Here is a 23,732-nt window from a genome sequence, read left to right on the forward strand (position 1 = left end):
TGCCATGGCAGGGGTGGCACTGGATGGGATTTAAGGTCACTTCCAACCAAAACCACTCCATGATTTTATGATTCTATGAAGCATGGCACGCAGACCCAATTCCTGCCATCCCAGGTGACCACTGCCCAAAATAACCCCCTCAAAGCTTTCCAGCACCCAGTCCTGGAGGATCCAGAGGGGAGAGAGAGAAGGGAGCACATCCTGGCGGGGTGAGCTCTGCTCTCTGCTGAACACCCAGCACAATCCCTCCCTGCAGGGCATTCCCAGCTCTGCCAGACCCCGGGGAGCTGTGACACTTGTTGACTGATGTCCCTGTGACTATCTGCATCCAGGGAGGCCAAAGCCGTGACCAGAATCCATCCAGGTTGCCATGGCAGCAGGAACAAAAAATTTTAAAAAAAATAAAAACAAGAAAGGGAAAAAAAAAAAACACATCTTAGGTAAGGGAGAAGGAATCTCCAACAAAATAGAAAGCCAAGATGATCTCAGTGCCAACACAGACCTGGTGGAAGCTCCTGTGAGAAGAGGGAGGTGTGTTGGCACAGGGATGGATGATGGATGGATGCAGAGCAGTCGTGGGAGGAGGAGGAGGAGGAGGAGGAAGGCGGGTGCAGCATTAGTTTGTCACCCTCCTTCATGGAGGAAAAAAGCCCTTTAAAGCTTTATGGGATGTCTGGATCAGGTGGAGGCACTGCCACAGCCCAGACAGTCAAAAAAAAAATCTCTTTTTTACAGCTAGAAATGCTGCAGTGTTTCCTTGTTCTTTCCCAATTGCTTGTGCCTCACCCCTGGCTCTGGGCAGCCAGTGATTGAAAGAACCCACCAAAGCAGATTTGTTCCTTCCCTGGACTTCTCTGAGATCTAAAAGGACTTGACTGACTCATTGTAATTCCCTCCATTTTCTTTTTAGGTTGATTTTCCCAGTCCTGCTCCCCACACCCCTCTCTGCTCCCAGCAGTTCTGCACAAAGACACAAAATCATGGATTTACAGGGAATGGTTTGGGTTGGAAGGGACCTAAAAGTTCATCCCATTCCACCTCCTGCCGTGGGCTGGGACATCTTCCACTGTCCCAGGTTGCTCCAAGCCCCATCCAACCTGGCCTTGGGCACTTCCAGTGATCCAGGGGCAACCACAGCTTCTTTGGGTGAAGAAGTCCACAGACCTTTCATTTTCCTGGCATTTTAGCAGCCTTTTCACATGGAATGGTTGTGGGTGAAGTCTCCACACAAGTTTTTTTCCCTTTTTGCTTCACTGGAAAGAGCCTTTGGAGTTTATTTCCAAAAAATTAAAGTCAAAAGCAGGGAGGAAGAATAAGAGCCTTCAAAAAAGTGCCCAGCAAATCCCACAGAGCACTGATGTCCTGGTGTCCACATTTTCCTTTTTCCATGGTCCAGACCTTGCTTTTCCCTCATCTCCTTGAGGAGGCTCAGGCTTGAGAGCTGCCTCAGCTCCAGCACGGCAAAGGCAGCCGGGAAAAAAAAGGAAAGGTTTTCCTTGGGGAGGGTTTGCATCGGGGGCCTGGCAGGTGCCATTCTCCTGGCAGCATCCCAAGGCCTGGAGGTCTGGCAGCCTGGAGCAGCACCTCGGGCAAGGAGTCACACAGCTCTTCTCTCCTAAAATCCTGCTGGATCCAGCCTGTCACAGAGAGGGTGCAGCGAGGATGCTCCAGGTGCACTGAGGTGATGACATAAAATGGCCCAGAGGATGGTTCCTCTGGTTGCCACATCCTCTCCCCTTCACCTCCTCCAACATCTCCTTCCACCATGTCTGAACCAGATGGGCTGCACCTCTTCCATCCCTGAGCCCAGGCTGGATGCTTGAGTGCTAGACCCCCTAAATTTGCAAGGAATGTGCCTGTGGTTGGCGTGAACACCCCCAAAGAAGGATTTCCCACTTTTTTTGGAATTAACCTTGGATTGGAACAACAGCTGTTCAGTGTTCACAGTGCTGTGTGACAGGAGCAACCTTGGCTATCCATGGATGCACAATGGATGTTTCCACAAACCACAAAACCACGGGATATCTCCATGTGCCAGCTTCTCTCTGTTTTGCCCTTTGATTGAGATTTCGAACGCTGCTTTGCCAGCCAGAGGTGAGTCTGCACGAGGAGTGGGCAGCCAGGAATGGGAACATGCCTGGTTTGCTTCTCTCACATCTCCTCAGCGCTTCCACCACCTCCCCCTTGATTCATCTGAGCGTGTCACTGCAGGCTGCTGGCAACACCCACGCCCAGGGATCCGTGCTGGGAAGGGGGGGAGACACTGTGGGAAGCAGCAATTCCTCTGGCAGGGGTGAGCCTGGGGTCGGGGACAGCCATCCCAGCCAGGGCTGGAGCAGGAGATCCGTCACCCCATCTCAAAGGGGCAGCTCTGGGATTTGGGAAGGGTGTCCCTGCTGCTGGGCTTCCCACAGCCTTCAGTTTAGGATCCATATCTCAAGATGTGCCAAGGGAAATAGAGGTTGGATAGCAGGAAAAAGTTTTTTACAGAAGGAGTGAGAAAGTTCTGGAATGTTCTGCCCAGGAGGTGGTGGAGTCACCATCCATGGGTGTGTTTAACAAAGCCTGGATGTGCCAGGATTGAGTTGAGGTGTTGGGGCTGGGTTGGACTCGATGGTCTTGAAGGTCTCTTCCAGCCTGGTGATTCTGTGGATTCTGTGAATTCTGTGAATTCTGTGAATTCTGTGAATATGGAAGGGTTGATCCCATCATTGGCCTCTGGCCACCACCATTGTGGCTTCAGGTCAGGTCAACTTTTGTCTGCCAGGACCTCACACCTGGCCACCAGACCTGGGATCTGAGGCTGAGTGACCCCAGGGAGGGGGGATACCTCTCACAGCAGCTGGCCAGGACATTCCCTCTCTTCAGCTTGTTTTCCTTCTGGTGAGAATCCTCTTCCCGTGCTGGAGATCCTGGAAGAGAAATCACAGCGGCACAAGCAGCAGGAAACCCAGGCCAGGCTGGAGCAACCTGGGCTAGTGGAAGGGCAGAGGGTTGGGACTGGATGGTCTTGAAGGTCCCTTCCAATCCAAAGCATTCCAGGATTCCATGAAGCTCACCGTGAGGAATGGTGGCACCTTCTGCTGACCTCGGCAGGACATTCCCGGCCTCGGGGGAAGGCTCTGCAGCAGGGGAGTGTCCTGGAGCTTGACCATCTCCTGAAGGCCACTTGGAGCAACGGGAAAACTCATCCCATGGGAATCATCCCATCCATCTCATCCCAGTCCACCGTGAAGACACCCACACCTGGGCAAGTCTCCAGCTAAGTCCCACCTGATGCAAGTGTCTCCAAGTCCCTGCCCAATTCCAGCTCTCTGATTTAGGGAGAGGTGATGGAGCCCTCGGACAGAGGCACCAGGCTGGGCTGCTCCCTCCAGCAGGACCTGCACACCTGGGAGGGAGCCCCTAAAACACTGCTGGGGTGTCCTCCCTGCGGGCTGAGGTCTCCAAGCTCACCCACAGCTGCCCCCTGCACAGGCAGCTTTTCCAAAAGCCCAGTTTTGGGATTTCGTGGTTTATTTCCTGGTGATTTCAAGCAGATGGACACTGGCACCGGTTTCATGAGTCTCCCATCACTCGTAATCCCAGCTGCTCCGAGCACCTCCAGCTCATCCCCAACTTAAATCCCAAGGAACACGGGGAAGCAGATTGACTCCCAAAGTTATGCAAAGCATCTAACCTGGAGACAATTTTCCCCTGTAATTACAGGAATGTTAAACACCGTTACATAATGATTGCAGATTCCAGGTCAGATCCTCCATACGTCACGGAAGCATGGAGTGTTTTGACATTTATGGGAATGTTTCTTATTTTTAGTTAGTTTGGTTGCCATGGCAGCGAGAAGAAATCTGCACCACACTCAGCCATACATTAGGTTTGAGCCTCCCACTTGATACATCCAAAAAAGTTTTCAGCTGCTCTCCTCCAAAGTTCTCAGCCAGAAGCTGAGGAGGCTTGGAAAGAAAATATTCCAGTATATTAATGGGGAAGCTGCTCCTGAAGGCCTCTGGAACACCTGGGTGACTCATCAGCAGATCCACTTTGATTGTTCTATTTAGATGTCATTTAGGGTTCAGAATTTAAAACTTTATAATTTCGATTTTATTTTAAGAGATGTCCATACTGCAGAGGTTAGGAGATCATTTTGAATGAGCAGCTTTCCACTTAAAGGAAGCAGAAATTGTCTGAAAATGGGAATATCAGAGAATCTCAGAATGGTTTGGGTTGGAAGGACCATCAAGGTCATCTTATTCCACCCCTGCCATGGGCAAGGACACCTCCCACTCTCCCAGGCTTCTCCAAACCCCGTCCAACCTGACCTTGGACGCTTCTAGGGCAGGTCAAACAAACCTTGAGTTGTTTGTGAAGCCAATAAATTTTGGACAAAACTTCCTTTTCAATGCTGAAGACACAGGGAATGTCCCACTTTGTGCACATCTGAACCACCAAGTGCTCCAGCTGAGTCTTTGGGCAGCAGGGAAAGGAGGGTGGAAACAAACTGGCTGTGGGAGGAAGGACAGATTTTTCTGGTGGGATGAATTTAATGTTGCTGTTCTCCAAAATGAGTCACAAGCTGGAGAAGTGGGGCATTAATCCCAGAGGGGATGAGTAACTGGGCAGGCTGGTCAAAGGAGCATCACAATTCAGACTTGCAGCTCTGCTCTTCCAGTGTATTAGTAATGGATTCTGCTCTGTTTTGATAAAAATCAGAAATTTTCCACCAGCTCCTGAGAGTAAGAAAAAATAATAACTTAAAAATAAATGATGTCACCCTCGAAAGTAAGCAGCACATTGAGATGTACAGATTTTTTTTCAGTACATCTCACTCTGAGGCATCATTTGAGCTTTAATTTCTCCTCCAGTCAGACGTGCCCAGATCCTGGCATCTCGCCAGCCCGGCTCAGACTTGATGGAGCAATTTTGCCACCTTATTTTCAGAAGTGATTTCCAGGAGACATTTTTGAACAGCACTATCCCCTACCAATGCCCATGGTCACAGCTGGAACTCCTCAGGGAACAACCTCCTCTGACCCCTGAGGGCTTATCCTTTGTGCTACCAATTAAGTGCTGGATTTAATTAGCAAAGCGTGTGCTTGATGTCTTGAGAAGGCTGACCCAGAGCAGAGGCTGGATGGAGTTACAGAATAAAGCAGGGATTTATTCAAGGGATCTCCTCCATGGATCCACCTTGGGCAGCACCAGAGCCCAGCCAGGGCTGCACCCAAATGACCCAAAATGGTCCCAAAATGCACGAGCGCTCCCGGGGCTCTCCCTGGGATCAGTTCTGCTCCATTGGCACCTTGGAGTTCATTGTCCCATTCCAGCTCCAGCCCATCAGTCCCACCCTGCTGGTTTTTCTCTCTCCAGCCCACGCTGTTTGTGCTCCTGGGCTGAGGTTTGGATCATTTGTCCTTGGTGCCCAGCTGGAGCAGGAATTGTTTTGTGTCCCTGCTCTGTGCACAGAGCTCAGCATCCCCTGATCTGGAGCCCAGACCCACACACTAAAGCAGCTCAGAATCTGAAAATAGAAAAGCTGAACCTGAGGCATCATGCACAGCAATTGTAACTAAAGTCTGATAGAGGAGAAAACCATTAAATATTTCAACCAGTTACAAAAATACTGTTGCCATTAGCATTTCTCAGGATCCAGCCTCCCTGTGCCAGAGCAAGGAGCAGCCTTGGACACCTCCACAGCTTCTTGGGAAGGCTTGGAGCAGTCATGAACCAGGGCTTGTTTCACACCCACTCCATGGATGAACAGCTCTGCTGGTATTGCTCATCAGCCAAACAAGCCCTGAGTGTTTGGGGAGAGAGGGAAGCAGAGAAATCCCTGAATCATGGAATGATTTGGGTTGGAAGGGACCTTAAAGATCATCCAGTTCCACCCCCTGCCATGGACAGGGACACCTTCCACCATCCCAGGTGGTTCCAAGCCCTGTCCAACCTGGTCTTGGACATTCCAGGAATGGGGCAGCCACAGCTGCTCTGGGAAACCTGTGCCAGGGCCTCACCACCCTCCCAGCCAGGAATTCCCAATTCCCAGTCTCCCACCCATCCCTGCCCTCTGGCAGTGGGAGCCATTCCCTGGGTCCTGTCCCTCCATCCTTGTCCCCAGCCCCTCTCCAGCTCTCCTGGAGCCCCTCCAGGCCATGCAAGGGGCTCTGAGCTCTCCCTGGAGCTTCTCCTCTCCAGGGGAACATTCCAGAGGGTCCCAGAGGGGCTCCAGCCCTTGGAGCATTTCTGTGGCTCCTCTGGACTCACTCCAGCAGCTCCACATCCTCCTTGTGCTGAGCCTCTTTGTCTTCCTCCTACACAACAGGAAAAATCCTGAGTGTTTTGCCATTGGGAAGCCTTCCTTTAAATAATCCATCTAACCCCAGGAAACCTCAGCACTCTCCCAGGAAGCTGCAGCTCCCTGCCAGCAGTGAGGCAGCAGAGCAGGCATTGCCTTCAGCCTGCAGCAGCTCTGAGTGATGGGAAGGAACCCGTCCTGGGTAAAGGGAAACTGATGCTGGAGAACTGGGCATCAAAATGTTCAAAATGCCCAAAAACTGGGAGGTCTGGCTCCAGGCACAAAGCATTTCCTGGATCCTTCATGTTGGTGACACTGACATTGGGCAAAGACGCCACCAGCGTTCCATGGAGTCGCTCGTCCACAAAAATCTGGCGTTTTCCTCGCAAGGAGGACACCTCAGAAACAAATGGGAAGGGTTTCCAACTTTCTGAGCTCCTGGAATGGTGCTTGGAGCAAATGATGGCACCAGTGAGGAGCTCTGGCAGTTGTTCTGGGAAGCAGCTCCTGCTGGAACTGTGGGAGCCCTGGAACCCTTCCAGGCACGGGGCCAGCATTCCTGACCATGCTCTTGGCACCAGGGAGCAGAGTGACCTCAGCAGCTGTCCTGCTGCCAGGAGCTGTCCCCAGGACAGGGGAATCAGGGTGTGCTGAACGCTCTGGGTGACCTGAGCGAGCAGCATGAGCTCAGGGATGCTGACTTCAAGGTCGTGCACACAGGCTCACAAACAAGGACTTCTCCTGCCAGCCAAGAGCTCATCCATGCAAAATTATGGAGGAGGAGGAGGAGGGTGTATTGGTTGGTGACAGGGTGAATTATGAGCTGCCAATGTCTTGGATTCATAAAAAGGCAGCTCCAAGCTCTGGCTGCATCTGCTGAGATGTCCCCAGGGGGCACAGGGAGAGCGTTCCAGCACGATGGCTTCTACAGGAGCAGCAGAGATCCCGTGCAGGGACAAGGCACCATGTGTGGGACCTCCAGGAACGAGAGGAAACACGTTCCCAGAGCCTGAAGAAGGCTTCCCAGAGGAAGATCTGCTTGCATCAGACACCTGAGGCCTCTCCAGCAGCGTGGGAGCACCTCTGGAAAGGTTCTGTTCCTTTTCCCTGAGGAGCTCTGAGCCCTTGTCCACTCTCTGATTTATCTCCTCAAGGTGTTCTGGGCATGGGATGAATAAAGACACTGCAGAGTTGTTGTCTTGGTTCGTTTCTCTCTTTTATTTATGAGCTCTAGTTTAGCTCAGATATTTATTACAATTCACCAAAAGGATCCAACAGCACTTACAGAGTCTAAATGACTTTCATTTATCTCAGCCCAGCGGTGCCTTCCACACTCTCCAGGACAGAGGCTGGTTACAACAGGAGATGCACCAACAGCAGGGGATGGAGCTGCTCCTGAAGCAGGAAAATCCAGGAAAATTTTCATCATGGAAAGGTGGTCAAGCATTACAAGGAATTTCCCAGGGTGGTTTGGAGTCCCCATCCTTGGAGGTGTCCAAGGAATGACTGGAGGTGGCACTCAGAGCTCTGGGCTGGGGACAAGGTGGGGACCAAGGTTGGACTCGATGATCCCAAAGACCTTTTCCAACCTCACTGATTCCATGACTGTGTGAAGGTGAAGCTCCTGGTGAGAGCCACAGGAGGAAAGCAGGAGCCAGCTGAGAACAAAGCAATTTCTCCACCCTTCAAATGATCACAGCCACGTCAGACAAGCGAATGCTGAAGCTGGGTCAGATAATTATTGCAGGTGCAGGGGCAGTGACAAGTGTGGCAGTCGTAAATAAAGCACAGCCAGAGCGTGAGCTCCAGCTGCAGTGCCAAGAAGAAAGCAGCTCAATGTTTCTGACCAAGGGTTGCTTCCAAAGGCACTGGCTGTGCTCCTCTTCCTGCCCATTTCCATGATCAGCGGGATCACTCCAGCAGAAACGGCAATCCTAGACCTGCCACGATGAAAAATGGCCACAGGAAACAAGAGGCAAACAAGGAATGATGGTTTTATTTTGGAAAAAGGGCAGCTCGAGGAGGGAGAACGGGGGGGAAATGAGCAGCTCAGAGCAGAGACACCAACGGAGAGCAAATGAGGAATGTTCAGCAGAGTCCAGGGGAAGCCACGGTCGATACGGAGCCAGCAGGAGCCTGAGGAAGCAGAAAGGGAAGAACAAAGCGCACCAGAGTGGAAAAGAGAAACACTCGGAAAATCCTTTTCTCCTTATCACTTGTCAGGCTGAGAAATGGTGGTGCTTTCCTTGGGCATCTGGGTTGTTGGGCTTTCCCCCTGCCTGAATATCAGTGTGGGAGCTTGGAATTGCACGTGCTCCCTGAACCCCAGGACCTGCATGGACCCACGGGAGAGGGAAGGAGCCCCTCAGTGTGTTCTGCCAAGCTGGGGACTCACAGCCCTGGGTGACCCCAGTATTTTTGCCACCCCCTGCCATGGAAACGGGTGCTATGGGCAGGGACACTTTCCACTATCCCAGATAGCTCCAAATCCCATCCAACCTTGCTTGGAACACTTCCAGGGATCCAGGGGCAGCCACAGCTTCTTTGGGCATCTGTGCAGGGCCTTACCACCCTCACAGGGAAGAATTTCCTTAATACCTGCTCTAAATCTTCTCTCTTTTAGCTTCAATCCGTACCCTGGGTCCTGTCCCTCCATCCCGTGTCCCCAGTCCCTCTCCAGCTCTCCTGGAGCCACTTTAAGCCCCCCAAGGGGCTCTGAGCTCTCTCTGGAGCTTCTCCTCTCCAGGTGAGCACCCCCAGCTCTCCCAGCTTGGTTCCAACCCTTGGAGCAGCTCCATGGCCTCCTCTGGACTCTTTCCAGCACCTCCAGGTCCTTCAAGAGCTGGACACAGCCCAAAGCCATCAATCACAGGGGGTCACAGAGCATCTGCACCAGCGGGCAGCCCCAAACTTGTGCACAGAGAGAGGGAAATAGGAGACAAGCCAGATTCATTCCAAGCAATCCTATTTTTCCATTGGCTGAGCAGGACCCGCTGCGCCGCTCTGTTGCCAGGAGAGTTTCAGACCTCAGCCGACCTTCAGAGCGAGCGGGGCAGAGCAGCAAAGCCACGGGAGCCCCTCGGGGCCCCTGTCCCCGCTCTCCAGCGACGGAGCGTGTCCCCACGGGGGCGTCCCAGGCTCAGGGACCGCGTCCCGCTCCCCACGCGGGGCATCACCGCAGCAGCATCCCTCCGCCACGCACGGGGAGCCGCGGCACCGCCGGGCGCGCTGCGATCGCCGCACGCGTGCGGCCGCTCTGCTAATTACAATGACACCCGCACGACCGCATCCATCAGCGCGTCCCTGGAGCTGCCAAAGGCACCTCGAGCGCCCGGAGGGGAACGGCAGCAGCGCGCCTGGATCCCGGGGAGGGATGCTGCGGGCACCGCGGGGCTGTAGTGCCGCTTGCCGGGAGCCGGGGAAGGGGAGAGCAGCGGGCAGAGCAGCGGCAGGCCCGGGACCGGCTCTGTCCCGGTTCTGTCCCGGTTCTGTCCCGGTTCAGTCCCGGCTCTGTCCCGGTTCTGTCCCGGTTCAGTCCCGGTTCTGTCCCGGTTCAGTCCCGGTTCAGTCCCGGTTCTGTCCCGGTTCAGTCCTGGTTCAGTCCCGGCTCTGTCCCGGCTCTGTCCCCGCTCTCTCCCGGTTCAGTCCCGTCTCTGTCCCGGCTCTGTCCCGGTTCTGTCCCCGCTCTCTCCCGGCTCTGTCCCGGTTCTGTCCCGGTTCCGTCCCCGCTCTCTCCCGGTTCAGTCCCGGCTCTGTCCCGGTTCTGTCCCCGCTCTCTCCCCGCTCTCTCCCGACTCTGTCCCTGTTCTGTCCCGGTTCCGTCCCCGCTCTCTCCCGGTTCAGTCCCGGCTCTGTCCCGGTTCCGTCCCCGCTCTCTCCCGGTTCAGTCCCGGCTCTGTCCCAGTTCTGTCCCCGCTCTCTCCCGGTTCAGTCCCGTGTCTGTCCCGGCTCTGTCCCCGCTCTCTCCCGGCTCTGTCCCGGCTCTATCCCGGTTCCGTCCCGGTTCTCTCCCCGCTCTCTCCCCGCCCCGACCCCGCAGCGGCGTCGCAGCCCCGAGCGCAGTCCCCGCAGCGGCACCGCCGGGCGGGCAGGCTGGATGACGGACAGGCGGATCAGCCAATCGCAGCGCGCAGCGCGCCCCCGCGCCGGCGGGCGGGCCAATGGCGGGGCGGGGGGGCGGGGCCCGGCGGCGCGCGCGGCGGCGGGCGGCGGGCGGGCGGCAGTCGGCGCCGAGGCGCGGTGCGGTGCGGGTCGCTCCTCGGGCTCCTGCCGCGGCCGCCGGAGCCGCGCCGCCGCCCTCCTCCTTCCCTCCCCTATGGAAGAGATGGAAGAGGAGCTGAAATGCCCGGTGTGCGGCTCCTTTTACCGGGAGCCCATCATCCTGCCCTGCTCGCACAACCTGTGCCAGGCGTGCGCCCGCAACATCCTGGTGCAGACGCCGGACTCGGAGTCTCCGCAGAGCCGCCGCGCCTCGGGCTCGGCCGTCTCCGACTATGACTACCTGGACCTGGACAAGATGAGCCTGTACAGCGAGGCGGACAGCGGCTACGGCTCCTACGGGGGCTTCGCCAGCGCTCCCACCACGCCGTGCCAGAAGTCCCCGAACGGGGTTCGCGTGTTCCCGCCGGCCGCGCCGCCGCCTCCCGCCGCGCTGGCGCCGCCGCCGCCGCCGCGCAACGCGTGCCTGACGTGCCCGCAGTGCCACCGCAGCCTGGTGCTGGACGAGCGCGGGCTGCGGGGCTTCCCCCGTAACCGCCTGCTCGAGGGCGTCATCGACCGCTACCAGCAGGGCAGGGCGGCGGCCCTGCGCTGCCAGCTCTGCGAGAAGGCGCCCAAGGAGGCGGCCGTGATGTGCGAGCAGTGCGACGTCTTCTACTGCGACCCGTGCCGCCTGCGGTGCCACCCGCCGCGGGGACCGCTGGCCAAGCACCGCCTGGTGCCGCCGGCCCAGGGCCGCGTCAGCCGCCGGCTCAGCCCCCGCAAGATCTCCACCTGCACCGACCACGAGCTGGAGAACCACAGCATGTACTGCGTGCAGTGCAAGAGCCCCGTCTGCTACCAGTGCCTGGAGGAGGGCAAGCACTCCAGCCACGAGGTCAAGGCGCTGGGAGCCATGTGGAAGCTCCACAAGGTGAGCCGCGGCTTCCCCGGCCGAGCCGCCTCCCGTGCCCGGCTGCGGGCTGGGAGCATCCCCAGCCCTCCGCTCCCGCTCCGCGCCGCCCCCTCGGCGTGGGGACGTTGGCATCGTGCGGATGATGCTCCCCAAATCCAGTCCTGCCAGGTGCCACCACATTAGCTGGCACGGCTCCCCCGGGGGTGGCTCGGGGACATCTGCGCCGCAGAGCCGGGGAAGCAACAGGGAGCGATGGTTTGGGGAGGAGGAGGAGGAGGGAGGCGTGAAATCCGCCGTGGGAGCGGGGAGCCGCGGGGTGCCACCTCCTGCCGCACTCGGAGTCACCGGGAGGAGGAGGAGGAGGAGGAGGAGGAGGGGTGGCAGCGGGCAGCCGGGAGCCTGTCCCTGAATGCTGATCAGCTCCGCTCGCTCGCACACGCGTCCGTGCTGGAGGAGAGGGTCCCGGCGCTTGCGATGGGATGTGGCCATCATCAGCATCATCATCTTCACCTCCATCCATCCCTCTGCCTCCCGCCCTCCCTCCTCGCACCAGTGCCCGAGGGAATTGGGGCAGAAGTGAGCGGGACACGGGCGGACAGGGCGCAAGGGGCTGGGCGTCATTCCTTGGATGAACATCGCCATAATTGGTCCCCACTCCAACAAACTGGGGCAGGTGGGGAGGGGCGGGACCTGTGACAAGGAGCTGCGGGAGGCTGTGACCTCCCGGTGGAAGGGACTTGGGTTGCTTTCCAGGAATATTTCGGGATACTCTGGTAGCATGTGGTCCGTGAAGGATGCAGATCTCTGGGCTGGAGCTCTGCACCCCGAATTGGGTCAGTGGGTGCATGCAGGGACAAGGTGTCACTTGTCCCAGTGCCCCAAAAAGGGGGGGTAGCCACGTTATGCCGTGGGGAGAAGGTTTGGTGGTGCTTGTTGGAAGGGGCTTTTTCCTGACCCCCTTTTGCTGGGAGCAGGAACAACTCCTCTCTGGATTTTCAGGGCTCTTGTGGAGATGTGCCAGAGCAGTTTGGTGCCCTTGTTCTTATCCATGGGGTGCAATCCCTGATCCCAGAGCTGCTGGCAGCCAGCAGGAGCATCCAGCTGCTGTGGGATGCCCAGCACCAGGGTGGCACAGGTGGCTGGGGAGCTGCTCACAGGAGCAGGGGATGGAGCCAGGCTCTTGTGGCGTGGAGCAGGCGGATGAGAAGCAACAGGCAGAGTTTGGAAAGCAGGGAATTCCACCTGAACGTGGGGGAAAACTCGGCTGTCAGGTCAGCTTGGAGCAGCCTTGTCTGCTGGGAGCTGTCTGCCCATGGCAGTGGGGTTGGAATAAGATGAGCTTTAGCTTTTCCTTCCAAATCCCTTTTCCCAGGGGAGAGCTTTAGCCAAGTGCTGTTTCGTTGATGTAGCTGACAGATGAGGATAATGTAACATTATTTCCAATGATGATTTTGGACAGTGAAGCCTCGCCTGCCTTGAGAGATCTGTGTTTCTGCAGGGGTTCACTGGTATTACCTGGTGTTAGTTTGCTTTTTAGGGACAGGAAGAGTCTGTGGGGTTAAATGTGGTGTTAAGGAGTAATTGAAGGAGGGATTTTGGAGCCAGGACTTAGATTGCTCCTTGAGATGCCATCCAACAAAATCAGGGGAAGGGTTATTTACCTTGATTTTTGTTACACACACAAAAAAAAAACCAAAACCAAACCCAAAAACAAACAAACAAACAAACAAACAAAAAAAAAACACCCAAAACAAATAAAAAACCAGCACCACCAAAACCAATACCCACAACTTCCAAGCTTGATCCTGGTTGGGACTGGGCATTAGGAACAAAACCACCTGTGGTTTGGAGGGGTGATCCTCTTGCAAAAGTATCTGGTGGTGTCATTTTGTGAGAGCACAGGCCCTTGGCAGTGGGACAGATTTGCTGAAGGGGTGACTGTCCCTTTTGGCCTGATCTTTTCTCTGTGCTGAGCAGTGTAATGATGCCTGCAGCTCACAGGAGGGGATCATGGAATGGTTTGGGTTGGAGGGGGATTTCAGTCCCATCCTGTTCCATCCCCTGTCATTCACAGGGACACCTTCCACTCTCCCAGGTGGCTCCAAGCCTTGTCCAACCTGGCCTTGGGCACTGCCAGGGATCCAGGGCCAACCACAGCTGCTCTGGGCACCCTCCCCACCCTCACAGCCAAGAATTCTTTCCCAATATCCCACCTAAATCAGCCCTCTTTTAATTAACACCCCTCAGCCAGCTCCTGAATTCTCTTGCACCATTCCAACACCTCTTGGTGTGGGTATTTTTTGGGATGCTCTTCCCTTCTGGGAAGGTTGTGGTTGTCTCCAGAGCTGTCCCCAGAGTGCTGGATGAGCTGAAATCAGCAGCGTTCACGCCCCAGTGGGTGATTGCCAGAGCCAGGGCAATCAATCCCTGAACCAAATCCAAAAGGCTTTTCCCAATTTCCAACTGCCCCGATTTCCCCTTTCCTCCCTGAAGGTTCTCCTGAAAATAATCTGTGCTGAGGCACCATCAATTGTCATTCAGGGAGCTGGGGTTTTTCAAAGCTGGACACGGATTGTGGCAAATCCTCTCTGTCCCTGTCTCCCTTTCAGGGTGAATATTCCGAGAAACGCGGAGGGAATTGGGTTTTTTAATCTGAATTGTCCCAGTTTTGCACAGATATTGCAGCTGGCTGAGTTTTTATCCTGACGAGCTGGGAATGCTGCTTGGCATGCCAGAAGCAGCAGCACAAGATGGAGCTCAATCATTTATTCCTCACACATCCAAGCCCCTCTTCTGCTGGAAATGTGTGGAGAGTGCAGGCTCAGCAGCTGGCTGGTGTGTTTTTGTGGAGAGATGGAGGCATGGATGGATGCTTGTGTACAAATACAGACAGGCTGGGAAGGATCTCCCTGATGCCTTGAGAAGGCTGCCCTGGAGCAGGGGCTGGGTGGAGTTACAGAATAAAGCAGGGATTTATTCAAAGGACTGCCTAAATGATCCCAAGATTCTGATCTGGGACCACTCTCTCCTTGAGGAGGTCAGGCAGCACGTCCAGGTCATTTTGGAGAGAAGCAGAAACAAATCTTGACTTTAGTGGAAGGAAAACAGTGCTCTCCATTTTAATTTTACACGGGATTTAAGTGCCTGGGATGGGATTGCCCAGGCTGAAGACACAAACTGGCCTTGGATTGCAAATCCCTGCAGAGCTCAGCCCTGGGAATTTCCATCCCATGCCTCAGTGTGGGCTCAGCAGTGATGCTCAGCAGGCTCAGGTGTCACCTGGGCTCAGCTCCTCCTGCCCCAGCACAGATGGAATGAGGGATGCAGGTGATTCCTATTATGAGAAAAAAAAAAAAATAAAAATCACACACTAGGACTTAATTCCATCTGGTTTGGACATCTGAGGAGAACCAGGGGTGGGTTCTGGTATCCCCTGGCCCCTCAGTTTGTGCCCAGGGGACACCAGAGGCAGGACAGGGATGAGCAGAGAGGATTTTTCCTCAGCTCACATGGCCAGGGCTCTGTGTTGGCTGCCAGAGGAACTTTGGAGGGGAGATTGAGACTGGAATTGTGCTGCTCTTGTGTCCATGGGAATTCCTGTACCCACGGGGGAAGTATCCAGGGAGCTGCTGTATGACCAAGACTTATTTGCACTTGGAAAGTAAAATATTTGCTGTTTAAAGAGAAGCAGGGAGAATCCCTAATGCTTCCCAAGCCTTGGTGTGATGGCCTTTGTGAATGCCACCACCCTTTTTCCAGCTGCAGCAGCAGGATCCAACAGCAATGCCCAGCAGCCTTCCCACCTCCTCCATTCCTCCTTGGCCAAATCCAGAGGGTGGCAAACAGCCTGAGAGGCTTGGAAGTCAGAAAAAGGCAAGAAATCCAGCCAGGATCTGGAGCAAAAATGAGGGAGCTGGGAAGGGGCTGGAGAGTTCCTGAGGGAGCTGGGAAGGGAATGGAGAGTTCCTGAGGGAGCTGGGAAGGGAATGGAGAGTTCCTGAGGAGCTGGGAAGGGAATGGAGAGTTCCTGAGGAGCTGGGAAGGGAATGGAGAGTTCCTGAGGAGCTGGAAGGGGCTCAGCCTGGAGCAAAGGAGGCTCAGGGGACCTTGTGGCTCTCACAGCTCCTGCCAGGAGGGGACAGCCAGGGGGGATTTGGGATCTGCTCCAGGGAACGGGGACAGGACAAGGGGAAACCATCTCAGGTTGCTCCAGGATGGGTTCAGGTTGGATATTTGAGAAAATTTCTTCATGAAAAGAGTAGTTAAGCATTGCAAAAATCTTCCCAGAGGAGTGCAGGAGTTGCCATCCCTGGAGAGATTTAAAAGCTGTGTGGGTGTGGCCCTTGGGGACATGGGGACTGAATGATTTAAAAGTCTTTTCCAGCCTGACTGGGCTGCAGAGGTGATGCTGCCTTCTCCTGTTCATTGATTTGGATAAAAGCTTTCTGTCAGGTGGCTCTTTGCTTTGCAGTTAATGGAGTGAGGAGCAGCCCCACATACCCTGTTAACCAAAGGTTCTCCCAAGGGTTTGTGGAGCCCAGGAGGCAGGAGGTGACCTCGGAGGCATTTGCAGATGGAAATGGGCTCGGGGTCATCTCAGAGTGAGTGGAAATCACTGCAGCTTTCATCCCATTCCAGTGGGAAGGTTAGATTAGGGGAAAAATAACTTCCCTGTGAGGGTGAGAGGCCCTGGCAGAGGTACCCAGAGCATCTCTGGCTGCCCCTGGATCCCTGGAAGTGCCCAAGGCCAGGCTGGATGGAGCTTGGAGCCACCCTTCACAGGTTCCCAAATCCACTACATGGGATGTTTCCCCTATATTTCAAGTTATCTGTTTGCATCATAAAAGTTCAAGGCCATGTTAAGTGTTCCAGGCCACGTTGGAAAGAGCTTGGAGCTCCCTGGGATGGTGGAAGGTGTCCCTGCCATGGCAGGGGGTGGAATGAGGAGTTGGAGGTTCCTTCCAACCCAAACCATCCTGGAATTCTGTGTCCAAAAATACCCGGATCTGACAGAGCAGTGCTCTGTTCCACCATCTGGCTCAGGCCTCAGCAAGCAGACTGAGCTCTGGGGGGAATCCATTTTCATCTGTAAATATCAATTTTTTTCCATTCTATCCCATCTTTTTTCTCCTCTTGGCCACCTGAGGATTGAAGGACCCCCCTGGGTGGGTTTTGCTGCATTTATTGTGGTGCAAGTCAGGAGCACCTCAGCTGAGATGGGGAAAATTAACCCAGGGACTGATTCTTGCCTTTTTCAAGGGAATTTCTGCAGTGTCCATACCCAGGGGTTTCCCTGTCACCATATGTCAAATTAAGCTTTTTTTTTTTTTTTTTTTGACTCAGAGATGGGGTAACTGAGAGGTGTTTTAAAAACTTTTATTCTATTTTCAGTCTGGTGTGAAGGGTGAGACAATACAGATGTTATAATTTATGCAATTTTAATTAGAAGCTAACTATTTTCTAATTACAATGCATTATAAGCATTTCTTGGCTTACATTACTTGAGAATTAAAGTGTATAAGAAAACTTTTACCAAAAAGTAGCTAAACAAGAACAAGTTTGTGTATAAATGCATATTATGTGAGCCTTCTCTCAAGCTTTAAGAATTCTCTGCAAATTCATTTTCCACAGCCACATCCCTAGCCTGGAAAAACAGGAGAATGAGGAAGCAGAGCAAACAGTGTGCCTGGTGTTAAATAAATTACTTGAGAGTGTGGAAGGGCTTTGCTGTTTATTAACCAGGTTTCACAGGATGCTTTCCAAGAGCTGACACTGCTGCAGGGTGGATCTTTGTTGGGAAAAGGTTCTCAGGAGGCTTTGAGGCTACTCTGCATTGCTCATTCCTGCTCTTCTAAATAATCCAGCACCCACAAGTTCAGGCTTTTAAAGGGAAAACTTTGCTTGGTGCCACAGAACCCCAGAATGGTTTGGGTTGGAAGGGACCTTCAGGATCATCTCATCCCACCCCTGCCATGGCAGGGACATTTCCACTGTCCCAGGTGTCCCCAAGCCCTGTCCAGCCTGGCCCTGGGCACTGCCAGGGATGCAGGAGCAGCCAGAGATGCTCTGGGCACCTGTGCCAGGGCCTCACCTCCATCACAGCCAAGAATTCCTTCCCCAAATCCCATCTAAATATTTTGTGTTCTCTCCTCTTGCCACAACCAAATGACCACAAATTCCTTTTTGGAGTCTTGCTGTGCACTTTCTAGCAATCCAGCACATACCACTGGGAGATATTTCCCTTCTCTTTTCTGGACCTGGAAGGAATTTCCAGCAGCCTTTGATTAACTCGTGTTGCTCACACAAATTCATTTAGTTCAGAGTGCCTCCAAATTGCATTGCTCTTCCCAGCTGTATGAGAGAGTAATTAAAGAAAAATTTGCCTGAAACATAACAACTCTCAAAGCTGCTCTTTTGTCAGCCTTGGTCCTTGTTTTGTTTGTTCTTGGGCTGAGGCATTTTTACCTGTTCAATTGGCTTAGAAATAAGCCAGCTCATTCCCTGTTCATTCAGCTCGTCCTGCTGGGATGGATTGGTTAAATTTCTATTTATAAGGCAGAGAGAGCTGGGGGTATAAATCTCTGGTGACCCTGGCTCAGGTGATGTCCTGGAAGGAGAGGCAGAGCCTGGTGTGGAATTACTGTGAGGAGTAGAAGCTCTCAGAGTGAGTTTTTCAAATTCCCAATTGTAGCTGGAAAGAGCAGGGATGGTTTGGGGTCTGGGAGCACCACTGAGGTTCCTGCCAGGTGGCCATAAATAGGAAATGTGCTAAACTCTTCAACAGGGAGACAAATAAATAGAAATGAAGCCCAGCTCTCACCCATTCCAGTGACACCTCCCTGAATAATGCAGGAAGGAGACCAGAGCTGAGAACAGCAGGTCAGAGAATTCACCTTGCCTCTATCGAAAGGAAAATTTTGGTTGCAGTCTGAACCAGCTCATATTTTGCCTTCAGAGCTGGATTCAGCTTTGAGCACAGCCTGACCTGGAGCTGGCTGGAAAAGCTCAGCAGAGGCTCTGATCAGGGCAGAATTCCTGGGTAGGAAGAACAAGAGCCAAGTTCATTTCCAGTTTTTCAGCTGGAATTTTTCTTGAGCGGCAGAGGGGTGACTGCGAGGGTGATGCCCAACCTCAAACACCGTATGCACAGCATGGATTGAGGCTTGGGCCATGTTTTTGTATTTAATTAGCCATTAAATTCCCTGTGTCATAGAAATAGAGGGCTGTTAATAGGAGCCCGCTCAGCTCTGCAGCAGCAGAAATTGCCCTGGGAGGGATCTGGCAGTTGAGGGATTTCCCATCAGTGTTAATTACCCTTTCCCCTTTACTAACCTTATAGGAGTTGATGGGTTTAGGGAAAAAAAAAGCTGGGAATTGGATGTTAATAAGGCATGCATGGATGGTGCCTGGAGTGCTGAGGGCCGGGGCAGAGCTGCCATTCCCCAGGGGAGCAGCTCAGATCCACAGCTGGGATGGGTGCAGGGAGCAGCTGCAGCAGCCACTGGAGTGGAAGATCACATTTGTGACTTCCAATGCCTCCTGAAAATCCCAGATCTCCTGTGGAGCTGCCAGCCTGGCTGCCCACGCTGGGGCTGCTGCTTCCTGCTTGGTGCACAACCAAAATACGTGGGAAATATCAGTTAAATTATTTGCACCGACCACGAAAATGTGGAGCATCTTTCAACCAGTGATTTTTTTTTTTTAATTTTTTTTTTTTTGGGGGGGGGGGCTTTTGCACTAAATTCTGGGTTTTTTTCCCTTGCCTCTCTGGATTTGCATGGTCAGCTCCCTTCTTGTTGCTGTTCCCTGTGGCAGGACTGGGGGATGTGTGAATTAATGCTGGGTTATGGCCTCGCCTTCAGCTCGAGGGTGCCTCCGTGGCACCATTCCTGACAGCCTGTGCTGCTTTCCACCTGCAGCTCCTGGCGTTTCCTCTGCTGCTGTTTGCCCAGATAAACCAGTGTCCCTTCAGTCAAGATGTGTGGAATTCACTGCTTCTGTTCACTTCACCATTTTTCTTCTCCCTGCTTCCTTCCCTTTGGAAGTGTTCCAGGCCAGCTTGGACAGGGCTTGGAGCAGCCTGGTCTAGGGGAACGTGTCCTTGCCCATGGCAGGAGGTGGAACAAGATGGGAATTTAAGGTCCTTTCCAACCCAAACCATCCTGGGATTCTGTGATTCCCAGGGTCCCTGATGGGGGCTTTGCTGTGCCTGTGGGATTCCTGTTGGGAAGGACCTTTCTGTCTGCAGAGGCAAACTCAGAGGCCTGAATTTGATCCCCCTTTCCAGGCAGGTTTCTGTGATTCTGTGCCATGGTCTCTCTGTCAGAGGATGTAAAGCTGGCAGAAGGGGGGATTCTGTCAAGCTTTGAAATGGATTATTCCTAACAAGGCACGTTTATTGATTTCCAGACACAGACTCTGCTCTGGGGGCAGAGTTCCCTCTGTTCCCTCCCTGGCAGGGCTGTTTCACCCCAGCACCCAGGGATGCAGGCTGGAGCAGGGGAGGAGTGATGGGAATTGTGGCAGCATTTCCCTGAGGATGCTGGAAGGGGAAGGGGTGGGCTGGAGATCTCCCTGCCAAGGATTTGCTTCATCCTCCTGGGCAAATAATTGCACAAAGCCCCTGCCTGTCCTCTCCCAGGAAATGTGAGTTTAGCACCAGTGCCCTTCCTCCAGCCCAGCAACAATTAGGGTGGGAATTCATAACAGAACAGGTGGAGATGAACTGGGAATTTCCAAAATTGTGAGAGCTGGGTGAAATCCCATCCAGGACACAACGGGAGCATCAGCCTCCCTCCCTTCCTCCCTGGGAAAGCACTTCCATCCTTACTCAGTCAAGGACTGAAGTCACAGAGATTTGAAGGCACGACTGAAATGAGGTGACAAATTGGGGGGAGCCCTGGATGTGCAATCAGCTGGGGATTAACGAGGTGCTGGGTGAGGGCTGGTGTTGTCCCTTGGCTCTGTGACAGATGCCACCATTCCCTGGGTGGCACAGCACTCATTCTTTGGCAGGGCACAATGTTATCACAGGGATTTGTACTAAGTAAAAGAATTCACTCATTTTCTAGAAAATGGGGCAATGACACATGGGGTTAGAAATTAACTTGGGGTAGAAATCAATTGGGGATTTAGATGAGGTGTGCTGTTTCAACTTGTTTAGTCTATGGCTTGCTGGCATTGATGCCTTGAGAAGGCTGCACTAAAGCAGGGGCTGGATGGAGTCACAGAATAAATTAGGGATTTATTAAAGGATCTCCTCCATGGATCCACCTTGGGCAGCACCAGAGCCCAGCCAGGGCTGCACCCAAATGACCCAAAATGGTCCCAAAATGCACGAGCGCTCCCGGGGCTCTCCCTGGGATCAGTTCTGCTCCATTGGCACCTTGGAGTTCATTGTCCCATTCCAGCTCCAGCCCATCAGTCCCACCCTGCTTGTTTTTCTCTCTCCAGCCCACGCTGTTTGTGCTCCTGGGCTGAGGTTTGGATCATTTGTCCTTGGTGCCCAGCTGGAGCAGGAATTGTTTTGTGTCCCTGCTCTGTGCACAGAGCTCAGCATCCCCTGATCTGGAGCCCAGACCCACACACTAAAGCAGCACAGAATCTGTAAAATATAAAAGCCAAACCTGAGGCATCAGTGGCAGGTGAGGAACAGGTTTGGATCCACCCATGGCAGAGATGGGAAGGGCTCAGGGCTCTGCTGTTCCCTCCACGATTCCAGGAGCAGCAGCTTTGGGGAGGGTTCAGGGGGGCAACGTGGAAAACAAGGTTCCTTTGGGAGAGCACCCACCCAAACAAGCTTGGGGAGAGGGACAGGGGATGGCTCATCCTGGTGGGAAGGGACATTTCTCAGCTGGAGACTCAGTACCTGGATTTGCTGCACCATGTTGTGGAGCTGCACCAGGAATTCCTTCGCCTCCTTGGCTCTGTCCTTGGTGCCCAGCTGGAGCAGGAATTGTTTTGTGTCCCTGCTCTGTGCACAGAGCTCAGCATCCCATAATATAGAGCTCAGACCCACACACTGAAGCAGCACAGGATGTGAAAAACAGAAAAGCTAAACCTGAGGCAGCAGCACAGATGAAGTGTGCTGTGTGTTTAGCTTGTTTAGTCTGTGCACTTGCTGTGCAGAACAAGCTCCAAACGCCCCGAAGCTCAGCCCTGCTGTCTGCAGGAGCAGTGCCACCACCTCTGATTGTCCCCACCTTCGTTCCTTGGTGCTCCTTTGTAGCTCAGCCAGCTGCTCCCTCTTTCTTGTGCCATTCCTGCTCTTTGTGGAGCTGCTCCCTCGGAGGAGCAGCAGTGGTGGCTCCTGTCACGCTGTCACCCCAAAGCCACCCAGCCCAGGCGTGGCTGAGCGTGTGCCGCATCCATCCTGCACCGACACCTCTTCCATCCTGACGTTCTGTTCCCAGGAAAGGAGGAGCTCAGGGGCCATTTGCTGAGGTCTGTGCTGCCAGCAGCCCACACCTTGGTGAATCAGAGCGAGAGCTCAGACACAGTTTCTCACCTCTGAGCTGATTTCTCACCTCCCCCGGAGCACAGCAGTTAAAATTTATGAATATAGGAAATCTTTTTTTTTCCTAATTTTTTTTTTTTTTCATTTTAAATGTTGCCCTCTGGCAGTGGATGCTGCATTTTCCCCATGCCCTAAGGCCAGGTGAGAGCCCAGCTGGAGGGGCAGGGAGGTCACTTGCTGGGGTGGTGGTGGGAGCCGTGCTGTGCTCCTGGAGCTGTGGCCAGACGAGCCAGCCCTGATCCATCTGTGGCTTGGGCTCTCCATGGACCTCCTGCCGTGGTGCCAGGCTGCCAGATGGGCAAGGACAGGCCACAGGCAGCTCCAGGGAGGATCTGTGCTCCATTCCTGCCTGGCAAGTGCTTTGCCCACGTCTGTGCCACGGTGCCAGCTGACCGCTGCCTGTTGCAGAGGGTTTCTGGCTGCTGCTGCCATGCTGTGATATTTGATGGTGCCAGGTGTGGCTGGTTGGCCTGGGATGTGATTCCTGGATGAGCTGGGAGTGGTAGGAAGGTGCCAGAGCAGAAAAGGAGGCTCGGGGGGACCTCGTGGCTCTGCACAGCTCCTGCCAGGAGGGGACAGCCGGGGGGATTGGGGGTGTGATCCCAGGGAACAGGGACAGGACAAGGGGAAACCATCAGGGCAGCTTCAGGTTGGATATTTGGGGGAAATTATTCATGGAAAAGGTGGTCAGGTGTTGGGAGGAGCTGCCCAGGGAGGTTTGGAGTGCCCATCCCTGGAGGTGCCCAAGAACTCCTGGAGGTGGCACTCAGAGCTCCGGGCTGGGGACGAGGTGGACACTGGGCATGGCATGGATGGGCTGAGAGATCTTTTCCAACCTCAGAGATTCTGGGATTCTCTTCCTCACTGTGGGAAGGTGCTGCGAGGTGGGAAGGTGGGAGAAGGAAAGAGGGAAGGGAGAGGCTCTGCTCAGTTTGTTCCAAACTGGGTTGAACAGGGCTTGGAGCGAGCTGCTCTGGTGGAATCGAGCTCTGAGTCGGGGGAACACCTCCTGCCACTGTGGGATGTTTCTTCAGCCAAGAGGGAAAACTGGGACAGCTTTTATGGAGCTGTTGCAATTCCTGGGATCAGCCTTGGCAGAGGCAGTGATGCTGCACAAGGTCATTAGTGGCAATTAGCACAGATTGTCTTCCAGGGACCTTGTGCACTCAACATTTGGCACCTCGGTTCATCTTGTGCTGCGTGCAGAGGAGAGTCAAGGAATAATTTATGTCCTGGCTGCAGCAGGCTGTGTGAGGTGGGCTAAAAGCCCTTCCTGCCATATGCCACAGATTTGGCTTCAGCAGAGCTGGGAATTGTTAAATTCTCATCAATCACGTCGGGTCCCAGAGCTTTGGGTTTCACCAACCTGCCAGCCACCCCGGGAGCGAGGGACAGACTTTGTGGCAGGGCCTGTCGTGGTGGTCTTAAACTAAAAGAGGAGAACTCGACCTAAATTGAAGGACAAAATTATTTCTTGTGAGGGTGGTGAGGCACTGGAGCAGTGCCTGGATCCCTGGCAGTGCCCAAGGCCAGGCTGGATGGGCTTGGAGCAGCCTGGGATGCTGGAAGGGGTCCCTGCCGTGGCAGGGGTGGGATGGGATGAGCTTCCAGGCCCTTCCCACCCCAAATAATCTGGGATTTATTCAGAGTTAACATCAGGGAGCTCATGGCTCAGTTCCCTCCCAGTGAATATGTTACAAACAAGAAAATAAGTGTGACTTAAACCAGCCAGTGGGATTTGTATTTATGCAGCCCTTCCTGAAGGGGGTCACACCCCAGCAAGGCTCCTGAGCCCAGGAAAAATCCACTTT

The 23,732-nt window shown here is 54.0% G+C and overlaps 1 protein-coding gene across 8 annotated transcripts in view; it reads left to right on the plus strand.

Moving 5' to 3' along the window:
- Positions 1-10,502: 10,502 nt before the first annotated feature.
- TRIM9 (tripartite motif containing 9) overlaps positions 10,503-23,732 on the plus strand; it is a 68,490-nt gene continuing 55,260 nt past the window's right edge. For all 8 annotated transcript variants that reach the window (XM_021538454.3, XM_021538456.3, XM_031504892.3 and 5 more), the window contains exon 1: positions 10,503-11,423. In XM_021538454.3, the coding sequence (XP_021394129.1) occupies positions 10,608-11,423 (816 nt within the window). In that variant the 5' untranslated portion in view covers positions 10,503-10,607. The remainder of the gene's footprint in view (positions 11,424-23,732) is intronic.

This window comes from Lonchura striata, chromosome 5 (assembly GCF_050655825.1).
Source record: "Lonchura striata isolate lonStrDom1 chromosome 5, ASM5065582v1, whole genome shotgun sequence".
NCBI classification, from domain to species: Eukaryota; Metazoa; Chordata; class Aves; order Passeriformes; family Estrildidae; genus Lonchura; species Lonchura striata.